Source organism: Penicillium brevicompactum, assembly GCF_028827555.1.
Source record: "Penicillium brevicompactum strain IBT 35665 chromosome Unknown utg000007l_segment0_segment0, whole genome shotgun sequence".
Taxonomy (NCBI): Eukaryota; Fungi; Ascomycota; class Eurotiomycetes; order Eurotiales; family Aspergillaceae; genus Penicillium; species Penicillium brevicompactum.
The window spans coordinates 1,627,699-1,642,833 of record NW_026623210.1 but is presented as its reverse complement, the minus strand read 5'-3'; the positions used below and the strand labels follow the sequence as shown (position 1 = coordinate 1,642,833).

Genomic DNA, 15,135 nt, shown 5'->3' with positions numbered 1-15,135 from the left:
GATTGCGGAGGAACCTTGTTCCGGGCGCAGGTCTATACAAACGGGCTTGCGGGAACATCACAAGGGTGTTAAGCTTTCTTAGTATAATCGATTTTCGAGTATGTAGCCAATGTTAATCCAAACAATTTATTAATTCATTTAATAGTACACAGGTGAAGCAAACCTCGCTTTGTAGAGATGTAGATACAGGAAATCAGAGACATGATCAATAGATAGACAGACCTAAATAGAAAGAGAACTGGAAATATCTTGATAAATGAGCTAACAATGCAACTTGGGCAATGAAGAGAAAAATAGCTAAACAAAGCCTTGGAAGGTCGAAGTCTGGCGATAACACTTCCGAAGTACTTCGTACAGAGTACAAGCGGCGGAAATACTCCGTAGCTTCATGTGAATTATGGGGTATAGTTTTGTCAGACTACTCAATTTTCACGATGGTCGATATTCCAAGAAAAATTATATTGATTCCTGAGGGCCAATAGTTTAAGCAATGGCGAAGACGAAGATGGTATCTCAAAATCCACGAAAGCAAAACCGACGTCTCAACAAGATGAAAAAGCGAACGTCCATATGACTCGTAGAAAGTGCCACGTAGAATGTAAATGATAATAATAAAAAAAAGGCCGGCAAATGGCGCAATGGAAATGCAAAGCGATGAGATGAGAAACAAGCCACCTGGTCGTAGCCACAGAGCACAATGATAACAATGATAGGAAGACGTGACTCTATCGAGTAAAGAAACAAAAAACAAACACGATGAAATGGCCGTGCTGTCGCACAAACAGTATTGAAGCGATGGACATGATATGTAGATCATTAAATGAGAAAGAAATATGTAAGATGTAGGATGAAAGTCAGAACGCTCAGCAAAGCAAGACAAGACAAAGACAAGTCAATAGGAGTCGCGCCTAAGCCTCAGTCTTTTTTCGGCGAGTGAAGAAGCGGGTGAAACCACCCGTATCCTTCTGTTTAGGCGCTGGTTGCGGAGGACGCGGTGGTTCCGAGTTCCGTAAGAAATCAGCTAGATCGCTGGTATCGGTTTTGCGATTCGAGGCATTTGGCATAGAGCCGTGGTTGCGCTCTTGGCCCACTTTCGCGGAGTAGCTGGATGGGGCTCTGGTAGGAGTATTTTGGGGACGGAGGGAGTTCTGAGAGCTGCGGAGCAAACGGGCTTTCATGCCTGATGCGCCGGAGCCGTTTGAGGTGGACACGAATGGTTGAGGGGGTTGTTCGGTTGAAGGTGGGGGAGGGGCGTTACGGAGGAAGTCCATTAGGCTTTCTTCATCGCGCTTGGGTTTGGGGTTTTCTTCTAGCTCCAGGAGTTCTTCGAGTAGCTCGTCGTCGTCATCGTCGTCAATGGCGTATGGGTCTGGAACGCGGCGTTGCTTCCGGGCAGGAGGTTGTGGCTCGTCGAAAGACATTGCTGCACTTCCTGATGCCGTGGCTTTGTTCTGCTTTGACGAGTCTAGAAGGCCTGTTCGTGAGCCAAGCGAGGACAAGGACTTGTCCGGAGTGGTTCCGTTGCCGGTGCTGGCAGTGGAGCTGGTAGCGTCGATCTGAAGATCATCGGAATCGATGGTGTTGCGGAAAGGCGCGACTGTGCGAGGGATGCGATGAGCACCTGCTGGCATCGGGGGACCCTGGCGGATGAAGTCGATGAGATCAGAAGAGGACCCGTTAGTCTCGGCAGACCGAGCCTGAAGTTTGAGTTTGTTGCTGCGAGATGTACCCGTGCCGCGGGAAGCAGCGGACTGACTCGACGGAGGGCGAACAGGTTTCGGCCGCTCTGTTGAAACTGACTTCTTCGGCTCGGGAGACGTACTAGCAGGTGCATTAGCAGGTGCGCTGGGTGTTTCGCTTTCAGGCGCAGGTGGAGGGCCAGTCAACCTCATAAATTCTGCGAAATCACTTGTGGAATCTGCAGGGGCACGCTCGTCGCGAGCTTGAGCCGCCTTGCTAGACTTGGATGTCGAGATTGAGGAGGTTGGTGTGATGCGCGCTGAGTGCGGGATGTGTTTTGACTCGATGGATCGTGTGCGAGAAGCGGTGGTCATCCCTCCGCTGCTTGAAGTGTTTGCGGTACCGGCAGTTGCTCCGGTGGCCTTGGAAGAGACCGAAGCGCGGGCGCGGTGCTTTTCCTCGGTTGATTGGGTGGTCTTCAAGAGATCGCTTGCGCCATCGGTGCCTGCGGCAGTTGAGCGGGGGATCGGACGGTTGGGCGGCTCGGGGAAAGACATCTCCCTAACGCTCTTAGGGGTGAGAGTGAAATGGATGGTCTCATCGCTGTTGATCAACTTGTCCAAGTCGGCCATGTCATTGTCTGCTGAGTCTCCACTGGCGCCGGATGCGCGACTCGTCTCGGACGAGCTGCGCATGCGGAGCGAGTGGCCATCACCTTGTGGTCGACCCATGAGGCCTTTCAACTTGCTTGATACTTGCGATGTTGCAGAGCCAGCAGTGAGCGGGCGCTTGATCTCCCGGGCACTACCGAAGCTACCAGAGCGGCGGGAATGAGATTTCAAAGATGGGGAGCCTGATGTCGATGGCCGAGGGGCCATACGCTGAACAGCGGCACGTTCACTGAGCGAAGGGCTGAGGTTGCTACCTGCAACAACTAAAGGAGCGGGCCTTGGGCGAGTCTTCGAGCGCTGCGAATCACCTGAAACAGAGGCGGGGCGAGAGGGACCGAAAGGAGTGATGGAGTCTTGAGATTTTGGAGTTTGGAGGTCTTCTTTGCTTTCGCGCGGGGACCCACTAGGGGGCGTGGAAATCATCATTGTCTTGTTCTGATCTTGATCAATCGCATCTTGATCAGTGGAAGTGACAGCCTCGACGGGGGTCGTATATGTCGGCGTGGTCTCTATCCCTTGCATAGGGATCTGCCCCTCCGCAACGGCATGCATTTGAGAGTCACTAGTCTGTGGAGAAATCGACCTTGCCTGCAATGATAGGATATCCCTAGAGGATTGTCTTTTTGGTCGCTGCGTCGTCGAAGTCAATTTAGGCTTTTCATACGTCCCAGTGCCTTCAATAACTTCCGGATCTTCGCGATTCGGTCGATCACCGAGGGACGCGATGGAGATGCGGGCACCATTGGTTTGATCGGTCAAATCATCCTCGTCGGTCGCGATAGCACGCAAGGACGCAATTGTTTCGCTGACCGCTGGAGGCGCCGCTCCTTCTTCATGCAGGACAGACTTTCTCGCATTCTTGGATGCTTCTGCTGCAGCTTCGGGCAATTGCGAACTTTCTGACTCTGTAGTGATCGCAATGCCAGGGGTGATTTCCACCGCTTCCTCGGCTGCATCCACATACTCCGCAGACTCATCATCCTCGTACATAGTCTCTAGTTTCTTTTTCTCGGATGGGGTCGGCGAGGGTTGATCGTCAGGGACGATTGTCTCCTCCTCGTCTTTGATAGGTGGACCATTCGGGAGGGACATCGAGCGAAGGTGGCGGAAAGATTTGGGGGGCTCGATGGCGGATGCGCTCAGGGGGGAGTTGGTCGCTGAACTGGGAGATCTTGACAGCAGAGAAGGCGAGGAGAAGACCATAAGACTGCGCGGTCGTACTTTGTGAGCAACGACCGCCTCCATAGTCTGCACCTCCCCTTCCAAGTCGCCAACGTAACCAGGGACTTCGATTTCTTGCACATCGTAATCGCTCATCGGCAGAGGAATGGAGGCGGGGTCGAGGGGCGGAGGAACCTCTACGGCGGGAACAGGCTCCCTGGGTGTGATAGGCTCCTCGATAGTCGCAATACTGCTCTTCCGGCTGTTCGCCAGAGAGTAACCGCGGCGGCGGATTGATTCGCGAGACAAAGTCCGGGTGAGGGTGGTACCGCGTCTGCGCTTTCTCCACGTCCGCCACAAGCGACCCAAGGTCGCATTCAGGGCCAATTTTTCCATATCGAGATCCTCCACCACAAGTCGAGGAATTCTCCTCTGCTCTTCATCAGGCCCAATAAGATCATCGCCATCATTAAGCTGTGCCAGTAGACGAGACCGCGCGGTTTCGCCAGCAATGACCAGTGCGCGTTCGCCAATGTATTCAATAATCGAGGTGAGGAAGATTGATGCTGCGGGTGTGATGTTGTCGACATGGCTGGTGAATCGGCGGGGCGCCCCATCGGTCTCTCCCAGACCATCTTGTGCAATGAACTCATCCTCGTCATCTTCCTCCATATCACCTAACCGCGTGTAGACCATACATCTGAGACGGGTCAATTTCCATGACCGCACCAGATCAAAGTCACCACCGGGTTCTTGACCACCGCGAAATTCAGTCTGCTCATCCTCCTCTCCGCCCATATATTCGCTCAATTCTTCCTCGGCCGCCGCCACGACTTCCTTGGCGAGTCGGGGTTTCAGCACATCGGCCATTGCGGGGCGAATGCACGCTAGTTGCGTCGATTTGGAAGATGCAAGCACATTGTACAAAAGGTTATCGAGGAACCCGTTCAGGAGCGAAAGTGCAGCAGGCGTCACGAGCGCAGTCGCGCCGCTCCCGGTCTCCTCATCCTCGGCGACGAAATCCGCGGCGTTGAACTCCTGATCGGCGGAGATGATCTCTGAAGCTGCAGGGGCCGAGATGAAAGCGGGGGGCGGCCTCACGGTTGGCGGGGACATGAGGTTGACTCGGGAGAACTGCGAATCGGTGGAAACGACACTAGGGCTGCGCGAGCGGGTTGACACGGCCCCGGTTTCCAGGAAGTCGGGTACTTTGAAGGACTGCATGGTTGAGACCAAGCCCGAGTGCTTATCTAGAAGATCTTTCGTTCTTTCTCGCGGGCTGGAGGATTCTGGTCGCGCACCGATGACGGAGAAGAACGCTGAGTAGAAGTTGAAATTTTAAATCATCCTATCTGCGCGCGAGAGTCAGCCGTCCTGCCGTGCAAAGCTGACCAGGTGTAATTGGGGCCGGCGCAACGTCGCCCAGATCGCCGCGTGACGGTGAACGGTGGGTTTGCAACTTACCCGTTGAGAGTCGAGATGCGATCAGTGCTCATATGCTCATACCGCGGGGAATTCACAGGTAAGAAGGGTATCGTGAGGAGGAAAGGGAAAGAGAGCGAGTCAGGAGTAATTATTCAATTCCGCGTTAGTGGAGACCTTTTTGGAACATTCGGGGTCGACTACCGAATAATTTATGGGGCTTGATACGCTATACTCTGATCTTACATGGCAAAGTGTACAGACCCCTGTACCTTTAAGCTCTTCTGAAACGCCTCATTTAAATGGAACTTGCAGGTCTATAAGTTTTGACATTCATAATACCAAAGGGTGGAAATACGAGATGTCCAGGTGTTGGTTATTGATATCTTATTGACTGATATCAAAAGACCAACCAGAAAGGAGAACCAAACGAAATAAAATACCATTTGGACAAGCCCAGGGGAGGAAAAGAACAATGTTCGATCGACACGCTAAATTGCCCCGCTTCGTCTTAGGTTTCAGGCTCCATTGGCTGTCTGGAGCCAATCATCTTGTCTCATTCCATGGATGCGAGTGGGGTCTGAGTTAGTCTTTCGAACCTTTCCCTTTCGGGTCTTTGCATTGATTTGATTTATGATCTGAACAAAGAACCAGAACCCTGGGGCATTAGTCTGAGGTGTGCTTACACGAAATAATCAATTGAACGCCTAATCTAAATTTGAACTGCGTCCAAACACGGAGCACAAGTGTGCCGACAATTCAGCCGGGACCCGCAGGGCACCAGTAGTGCGGCTGCTAGCGCATAGCATCCTTTTTCCACACGTTCCTCAGCCGTTCCACGGGTCCCTGGAACACACGAGGATAAGCCTGTGGCGCAAAAATGTTATACCCGCCCATTTTCGAGTCTCATCCAAACTTTATGTCCTTGATTATATATTCACTAGATTGACTCTTATTTTGAGGTATGATTCAAGCATTGATGCTCCGTGGATTTGAATTCATATTCGAGATCAGATCGCTGCCCTCCTACGCGAGTCAGCCTTGTGACGTGGTACCTGATCTGAACCTTTCATCTCCCAACTCTGGACCCTCCAATCACCGGCCTTACCGGACTCCCCGTGGAATGCCGCAATACATTTTGTAGATTAAGAACGCCTGAACTGCAAATGAGGAGCTGAGCTCGCCGCTTGTTCTCACCGCTATCATCCATGGATAGAACAGACCATCCACTTTGCTCAGGTTACTGTATCGACCAGATTTATCAACGTTGGGTCAAGTGGACCATGGCGTGATGTGCAATAGACTAGCAGCAACTAACGATTACAATGGAGATTGTTGCGATAAGCTTACCCGGATGAGGCATATCCCACGATCGGCACGAATGACTCGAACTTTCCACGTGCAACATTGAACCCGAGTTCTGCTTGTACATGGTGAATACTTGTGAGACTTTCATGTTTTCTAATGTTTTCTATGCGAAGTACGAGTAGCATTCATGTAGCTGTATGAACACTTATGTTTATGCATACTGTGCACAACTCCAAAGATCAGTCACTTCCCCATCCAATGATAGATCAGACTTCCTGTCGCCGCATACGGAGTACTTATACATGTAAACTGCATGCCTACCTAGTCCAATGATCTGTATGACTTCTATCCCAATACATCATCATAACAGCCAACTCAACATCCATGCTAAACGCTAAATTTCCCTTAATCCGATGCAGGAGAAAGCCATGAAACACTCCAGCTACCTTCAAAATGAGCACACCAGCGCCATGCTCACTAAGAAATCCAAAAAACCCACCCCCACCCCCATTTCCAACCCGCAGCACGCGTGGCTATGACTATGATCGCCATAGAAAACCTGGTTCCCCTGAAGTCCGGCACTCCCCCTGACCCTGACTTCAGTAAGCCCGCGAAAATCTGCAGACCGGAATTTTACTCCATCTCGGCTCCATCGCTGGAGCCATGATAACCCCATGTGGGCAAGGTTGGTGTCCTTAGCTGTCAAAAATCGCATGGCAACCCCTTCCGGACTCCACAATTTAGCGTGTGGGTATTCCAATTCCGCAGCGATCGTCGACTGATTTATTCGCTAAGTCTTCGAAGCGGGTGGTTTCATCTGCATGTAATGCATTTGCGAGTTGGTTATCCACTGAGCTCTGTGGGTTATGTATGACGGAGCTCGATGATATCTTACTTTGTACAGGGACAACACATTATACAGAAAGAAGATATATCACACGCACTTCCCACTCAGTCCCCTCCACACTCGTACGTGAAAATGTGATCGTCTACCAAACCCCACATAGAAGTAATCGAAACCCGGTTTAGGTTTCTTCACCGCATCGCTTGGGGATGCTAGAGCCCCCTTTGCGGACTCTACGTGTAGCTTTACTCGTACATAAGCCTCGAGTTACTTTCCCTCCCCGGGTCGTCTGTGTGGTTGTGTTGAGTCTGTGCTCTGCGCCGTTGAGATCGACACTTAAAATAACCTTGGGGATAACGGCGGCGTGGTCTTTGGACCTACATTGTGCTTGTATGACTTTGGTGGCTGCATAGTGTGATCTATCACCGGGAGATACGAGTATAATCGCACGTCAAGTACACTAAGAAGTAGAACGTACTTTTGCATGTATGCACATACCTCTACGGATTGAGAGAACTGCGCGATGTATACGCCGAAGAGCACACTCTGAACCTTGGAAACCTACTGGCTTTACCTAACTGCTGGTGACTTGGCAATTGGAGTCAAAGCCAGGCCTGTGAACTAACTCTAGAATTTCTCACTAGGTACATCCTTGCAGCCTTGAGTCTAGCCTGGAATATACATATACGGAGAACCCTCTAGGATCTGACATTTGCTCTCATCGCCGTAGGAAATTATGGAATAGCTCAGGGAATTATCAATCACACCCTTGGACTTGATCACCCAGTAGGTATAAATTCTAGTCCAAATACTCCATACGGAGTACTCCGTACCTCACTGAAGAAATCCCATCCCAGCTAGTGGATAAAAACCCCCGCTCGCCGAGCGCAAAACGGACCCATCAGAAAATTCTCCTATAGGGCGGAACGTGTTCACTCCCTGGGCACTTTATACATCGTGCATCATTAGCCCCTCAAACCCAACCCAACCCAACTCATACGTCCAAGCAACGCCAACTCGCCCCCCTAGCCACCCAGCCCATCAGCAAAGCACATCAATACCTCATCCGGCAGGAAGGAAAGCAAGTTCGGAAAAGCCGGATGTCGCGGCGTCTAGACTCTGTTTTGGGCACTGGCATACGTGTCAGACGTGTTTGAGGCCTATGGGTAACTGGAAAGAGATTGGTGCATGGGGTGTCAGGGGTAGGGGGTTTTGAAACGCTGGGCTTGTGGATGTTGCATGTGTATTGTGCCTGGATCCATGGATTTAAAGATCAACGGAAAGACTTGTGGTTTTAGTATTGAGGGATTAATGGAATGGATTGGGTGATGAGGTTGGTCTAGACTTTTGAGATCGTATGGGCTGATCGCGGTGAGTGTACGGAGTAGGGTAGACTGGGATGCATTTGAGGTTTTCTGGCCCAATGGATGTTTCCAGGGTTTAGTACTTGGCCTCCAGGAACCGAGAGTTGGATAGATATCTATAGCTACCTTCCAGTCATCCAAGGACTCAAGCCCCAGGGGTTGTCTGATCCAGGCATGGACCGCCCATTGTGTTGGCATGGTGCAAGGCAAATTCCAAGGCCACGATGTGCTACGCCGGCACATTGATTGATACGAAATCGCGGAGAGTTTCAAGGTTTAAAGATTTGAAAATGTTTTTGAATTGTAAATGCTAACTCGGGAAATGAATTGAACATTGTCAAATACAGGCCGAGAGCAACGCGCGAAAGATTTGCTTTTCCTGGCTAATGAGCCTTCCCGAACATTCCCATTGAGCCCCTCGCTTTGTTCAAAGTGAACATACTAGGAAAGAGGGACTTGTCATAATCGTAAAGTCGTGGTGTGTGTGCCTAATACACCCGAGTCCTAGGACTGTGTAGGCTAAGTTTTGGTATCGAGCTCAGATACAATGCCACTAGCAAAGAGCGTCAACTCCTCGGGAGCAACGTCGACGAGGCCATCGGTCAATCGTTCAAGGAGGAATTGTTCGATCTTTTGCAAGAGAGCTAGATGGTGATCCAAGCCGGGTGAGCAAGCGCTGGGATCAGTCTCATCGACTTGCTCTTCTGCGCGAAGTGAAATCAACTCGTTCCATTCATCATCTTCGAGAAGATTGCGGAAAGTGCCAATGACATGACTGGAGATGAGATCGAAATAGAGCGCAGGTGGATCGTCAGGGCCCATGCCGTCGGTATCCTTACCCAGGCGAACATGGTCAACCTGGGATCGAAGGTATGATTCATATTGTTGCTCGAAGGTCTTGTTGGTAACGCCATGGATACCGTTGATGTAAGCGGCAAAGAGACTGCGATCGAGGTCGACGGCATCACGCGAGAACTCTTCCGGCTGAGTGACTGATTTGCGGACAAACTCTCGGTGGCATTCTTCGGCTTCGTCTTCTTCTTCTTGAATGTCCATCTTATCGAGTTGATCCAGGAGTGTTTGAGTACCGCTCGTGCTTCGGGCAAGCAGCATCATCTCGTGACATGTCATCTGATGATCGCCTTCGTCATCTTCGTCACCTGATACTTCTGGGCTTTCGATGTACTGCACATCGGGGGCAAAGCGCACAGAGTTTTCTTCAAAGGAGATGAAGGCATCATCGAAAGACTCTGTATGGTCTTCATGAGTTTCGGGTACATCTTGAGATGCTTCTCCATCCCAAACCGAGAAGTCAGACATATCATCATCTTCCTCCTCTTCGTCAGATAGTGCATCGTACTCCGAGTCGATGTCATCCGAGCTATAGCCCGATTCCGAGTCGGAATCCTCGTCGGACTCAAAGACGGTTGAAGGGTTTTTGAGGATCGATTTCAGGAAAGGACGAATAGCTTGTTTCGCAGCGGTGGCCGCACATTGCAGCTGGCCGGGAGCAGTACCATTTGAGGTGACAGATACTTCATCCGAGCCATAGCAACTGTCATGGGAGAAAGACATTTCGACGTTGGAGAAAGCTGACGATGTAGAGCCCCACGAGTCTCGGTGGGGGCTTGAGGTGCTCGGTGGCGCGGTGATTGCGCAGTCCATGGTTTCAGCAGGACGGGGGTTTCTTGTGAATGAGATGTCGGATCGCTCGAAATATGAAGTCCGTATGGGGTTCCGAGCCCGGTGAGGGAGACTCTTGAGCGAATCGGAGGAATTCTGGTGGTTGTTGTAAAGTCAAAGATTCACGATCTGTTGATCGAATGTAGGACGAGACAAGGGCAAGGGCATCGAAGGCCTGCAAAACACGGAGAGAGATCCATGGTCAGGCTAACTAGAGGCTCGCAAAAGCTTAAGGAAACTTGACGGGGTTGGCCCCAGCAAGAATACAGGAAGACATGGTTATTGAATGGCGCTTGTTTGCTTAGATGTTGAAGTGGGCTTTCTTGCCAGTCGAGTGGGTGGACCAACAACAAGGCTGGTAGGTGTGGAGGATGTGGTAGTTCGAAATGTGGGGTGTTCGGACACGAAGGTAGATGGTCTTGTCGAGATGCATGTAGAGTGCGAAGTGGTGGCAAGGGTGAAGTCGAGTCGGTGCGCGACGCGATGAAAACGGCCTTGGAATGTTGCGGAGGCAACAAATTTCGCAGCCGCGATGGAAGGTGTCACACAGGATATCTGCGTGGAGAAAATCGGATAGAGGCGCGAGAGGAGAGGAGAGAAGCGAGAAAGTCGGTTGAGTGGCCGACGTTCCGCGCGGGGGGTGTGTGTGACGAGGGGCAAAAACCGGGTTGAGTCACGTCAGGAGTTGAGAGTTGAGATGTGGAAGATGAGCGAGATGGGGTCAAGTGCGAGTGACGTGAGTACAATCTGCGAAAAGCAGACAATGAGATGAGTTTAAGGAGTCCAAGGTCACCATTCAAAGGGGCCTGGAGAAGGGAAAAGAAAGAAAAGAAGGCCGGGTTTCTCGCCGCCCGTCTCCGTCATCTGAGTCAGCCCGATTTTGTATCCCGACCCCATTTTAGGAATCACATTGTTTCGTGTTTCTTGGTCATTTGATCTTATTTCCAGCTCATTCGATCTTATGTTTTTTTCTTTTTTTCTTTTCTACAGAGCACATGCCTTGATCACAATTATTCTACCCTCTGCATAGGAGACTGGAATTATTTTGTGCTGGAGTGCCCTATCTCTCTCACACAATTTCGGCTTTTGACCGTAGCCGCCGGCTATACACGTCTCCGGCACCATGCTTTCTTTTTCTGCGATTCTTTCAGGACTCCTCCACAGAAAAAAACAAAACAATAATGGGTCATTATCTCTACTCCGTGCTTACGCCTCATTGCCTGAGTTGCATATTGTCTAAGACGCAAGGGATTTAGGGCTATCGACAGAGCACTAACGTATCAGGTTGGGCACTTGCCAGGCAATAATCCATCAATGTGCGGATTTTCATTCACTGTATTGGGAGTTGTGCATGTCGGGCCAGGGAACTGACTGCAATGATACCTTTGATCGCTGTTCAAATGCTACACCAGACGTGTTGCAGCCCGAGCAGAGGTCGCCTGAGCCTCGGCAATGCCAAATTACTTGCAAACTAACGAACAGATGCTACAAACACCCAAAAAAAGTGTGTGTTTTATGGTTTGCCCCGGATTGTGTTTGGTTCAAATCCCAATCCGATATCTACTCGTCCAAAGAAAGCAAAACGAAGATTCCAGGGCAACCGCACTAAACTTCACACGGAGTGCTGTGGGGGACACGACCAATAATAAACACCAGCAGTCGAGGTTCTGGGCTCTGATGCTTCCTTTTTAGAAAGGGACAAACCATCAACTTCACGAACAAGGGCTCGTTTGACCGCATTCGAACAAAGGCTTATCAGCACATGGGTCCTCCATGCACTCCAAATATAGAACATGGGGGATGAGCAACGGGACGATCTCCTGCAGGCCAAGGGATCCAAACCTTTCGATCAGGGGCACTAGCGCTTCCAGAGCTTCTAGGGCAGATCTGTCCTTCTCGAATCCCTCAAATTCTTCTGTGCATTGTTCAGGCGGGCGTTACATTCCGCCCAGCCTCTGCATTCCGGTCCACATTCCTGACCGCTTATCATGACCAGTGCATTGGCTGTTGCGATATCATACCCACTGCTAGTGAATTATACTGACAAATGGCGATGAGGCGGATGGCATGACTCGAGTACTCCGTACTGCCGATCCTACTGTCGCCCAGTCCTCTTTCAGCGGCTAATGATTGGATTAAATTCATCATGACGCTTACACTAGGACGAACCTGATGGCTTCACGCCCCCGGCGGGATCCGATTCTAAGGGATTTCTTGACAAGTCCTCGGAGACCTTTGGCCACTGCGTACCGGTTCATGTTCATTCTTAGTGAGATTCTGCTAATGTCCAAGCTTAACATGCTTAAGTCCTCCCCAGACCCGCTCCTCGGGCTGACCTGGCCGGTGCTCCGCTGCTTCTGGACTAGTGAATTAGGGTTGCATTCTTCTGGGTGGCTGCCGAACAAACTTCTTTAGGATTTGACAAAGATTGACAGCTCCATCGGCCCCTCAAAAGCTCTGGAGACCGTCATTGGCCATAGAAGGGATATGGAGTCTTGAATCATTCCTCTGGGGGGTTGGTGGAGCGAGCCAGGAGCCAACCGGACCGCTCATCGTACATTCCTCGTCCCATCTTTAGAGCTGGAATGTGTCCAAATTCCCCGAGGCTGGGTGTCCCTGGCAGCCATTCAAATAGGACATACATCTGTTTGTTTGCTTTGCTTTCTTTGCATCATCTGCAGTGTTTTCTTTGATTGACAAACCATCAAACATTTCACATTTGCACACTTTGCATCCTTTGCACTTCGGATCTCCGGGACGATCTCCGAACTCTTAACCTTCTTCATTCTTATTTTTGTGGTTGTCCAATCACAACGAGTCCTTGGACTTTAGTCGCTGACTACACTATTTCATAAACTTCGCTGCAAACGGAAATCCCGGCAACATGTTCGCTCAACAGTACGATCACTCGTTCAATGACTTGTTCAGCCAATACGTCAACATGGAGTCCTCAGCCGATGGTGGCAAGGATTCGGGCGACTTTGATCAGCTCTTCCCGCTTGACTCGCTGTCGAGTGACTGTGGCGATCTTTCCCCCACTGGCTCCACTTCTCAACCCCAGCAATCATCGCAACCCTGGAGCAATGACTGGTCCCTGCTAGATGACGGAGCCTCTGCCGATCATCTTACGTTCCATGACACCGTCCACCCTTCCGCCATTTCCAATGCTGGTTTGAACAACTTTGAAATCTCCCGCCCTACCACTTCACACGGCATCCCTCCAGCTACATCACCATCTACTCCTCCTGCCACCCCCAGACGCAAAATCACACAAAGCGCTCTTATCACTCCCAAGTCTATCCGCCATCGCAGCCCGAATGAGCGTCGCTCACTGCTGCGCAAGCAAAGTTCCTCCCCCAGTCTGATGCGCTCTTCCAACCTTGCCAAAGAAAGAATGGCATACCCCGAGGTTTGGGCCCAGCGAATCCAGAACTTCAATCTTCATGGCTCAGAAGATCGTCTGCCGCTGTCTCCCCCTCCTTCCGATGTCGTCATTAAGCATGAGAACATCCCCATGGAAACCATGAACCAGACCAGAGAGTCTGCTGAGATGCCTCCTACATACGACGCAAGACTGTTCCAAACCCCCTCAGTCTCAATGCCTTCCCCAAACACTGCAATGTCATCTCGCCAACACCAGCAATACATGGGCCGCACAAGCTCCTCCAACTTGGCCAACTCCAGCCCTCACTCTACAGACGACATCTTCTCATCGTCCCACTCTTCTGATCCCCACTCCTTGTCTTCTTCTTGGCAATCAGACCCACTCAATGCCTCATCTCTTCCCTTCACCCCCGATCTCCAAGGCCAAGATGCCCAATGGTGGTCTCCCATGCCTTCCCGGGTGGCCCAGCAGCAGGCCGCCTACCTCGCATCCCCAACTCCCAACCGCATGCAAAACGTTGGAAACCAAAGTGACATGGCACAAGGAGGTCTCATGATCCAATTCGATCCTTCCTTCGACATGTCCGCAGAATCCTCATTCTCATCATCTAATATGCTCCCCACTCAAAAATTCGTCACACCCTTCAACACATCTCAAACACATAACAACTCCCGATCACCATCTCTCTCTCCTAAAGCCGGCAACTTGACCCTGGACAGCCGCACCTCATCCATCTCCAAGCCTACCCACCGCCGCACTCACAGCCGCAAGCTCTCTGGTCAGAGCATGAACGGCCCCAAGCCCGCCAAGGCATCTGGCTCGTCTCCCCGAGGCGCAAACAAGTCTGTCAGCGTATCGTTTGTCAACTTTACCGCTCATGACAGCAAAAAGATCCTGACCGGAGTCGCTCCCTCCGGCAGTTCTAAGACCAAGGCTCGTCGCGAGCAAGAAGCCCGCGATAGACGTCGCAAGCTGAGCGAGGCCGCATTGCTAGCTGTGCGCAGCGCCGGCGGCGACGTCGAGGCTCTTGAAGCTGTTCTCTGTTAAAGTTTTTTCTGTTTGTTTGTTTTATTGATTTTCATTGTCTGCCTTTTCAGCCGGTGTTTTTGGGTTATATCATTGTTTTATTGGTGTTTGTTTGCCTTTTAGCCTGGGCCCGGGCTCTACCAAAATGTTAGACTGTTCCTAATATTTAGACTACTGTGTGGATATCTAATTTCATAATCTTCTGAGATCATCTCCTTCATACTCTAGACTCTCTTCTGTTTGACTCTTCCATATACCAACATCTGTTTCCTTCATCACTTTGGTTAGTCTATCTGGTTCTTCGAGTCTGCTTCCATCTCCACTGACTATGACCAGATTCTTGATCTCTCGGTTCATATCCTCGACTTGTCAGAACTACGTCTGCAAGGGTCATCCCCGAGCTTTGTTCTTGGGCTGCATTTTGAAGCTGCATCCTTCAAATGATTCCTCGTCTTACTCTTCTCACGATTGATATCTTTGATGAAACATTTGAGGCTATGTGATAGAGGTTGACTTCTCTACATCTCAACCACTCTCTGTCCAAGTCATTCATATTATGAGCCTTCATGCTATGACTCATGAGCCTTCTCT

At 50.6% G+C, this 15,135-nt stretch overlaps 3 protein-coding genes across 3 annotated transcripts; 1 reads left to right on the top strand and 2 right to left on the bottom strand.

The window, feature by feature from the left end:
- Positions 1-908: 908 nt before the first annotated feature.
- N7506_011365 (uncharacterized protein) lies at positions 909-4,736 on the bottom strand (the record flags this gene model as incomplete). The annotated part of the gene is made up of 1 exon (XM_056960658.1): positions 909-4,736. One exon carries the CDS (start codon positions 4,734-4,736, stop codon positions 909-911), a length of 3,828 nt encoding a protein of 1,275 aa, XP_056806813.1.
- Positions 4,737-8,969: 4,233 nt separating this feature from the next.
- On the bottom strand, positions 8,970-10,115 carry N7506_011364 (uncharacterized protein; the record flags this gene model as incomplete). The annotated part of the gene is made up of 1 exon (XM_056960657.1): positions 8,970-10,115. One exon carries the CDS (start codon positions 10,113-10,115, stop codon positions 8,970-8,972), a length of 1,146 nt encoding a protein of 381 aa, XP_056806812.1.
- A 2,902-nt stretch (positions 10,116-13,017) lies between these two features.
- Positions 13,018-14,565, top strand: wetA (developmental regulatory protein WetA; the record flags this gene model as incomplete). The annotated part of the gene is made up of 1 exon (XM_056960656.1): positions 13,018-14,565. One exon carries the CDS (start codon positions 13,018-13,020, stop codon positions 14,563-14,565), a length of 1,548 nt encoding a protein of 515 aa, XP_056806811.1.
- Between the last annotated feature and the right edge of the window lie 570 nt (positions 14,566-15,135).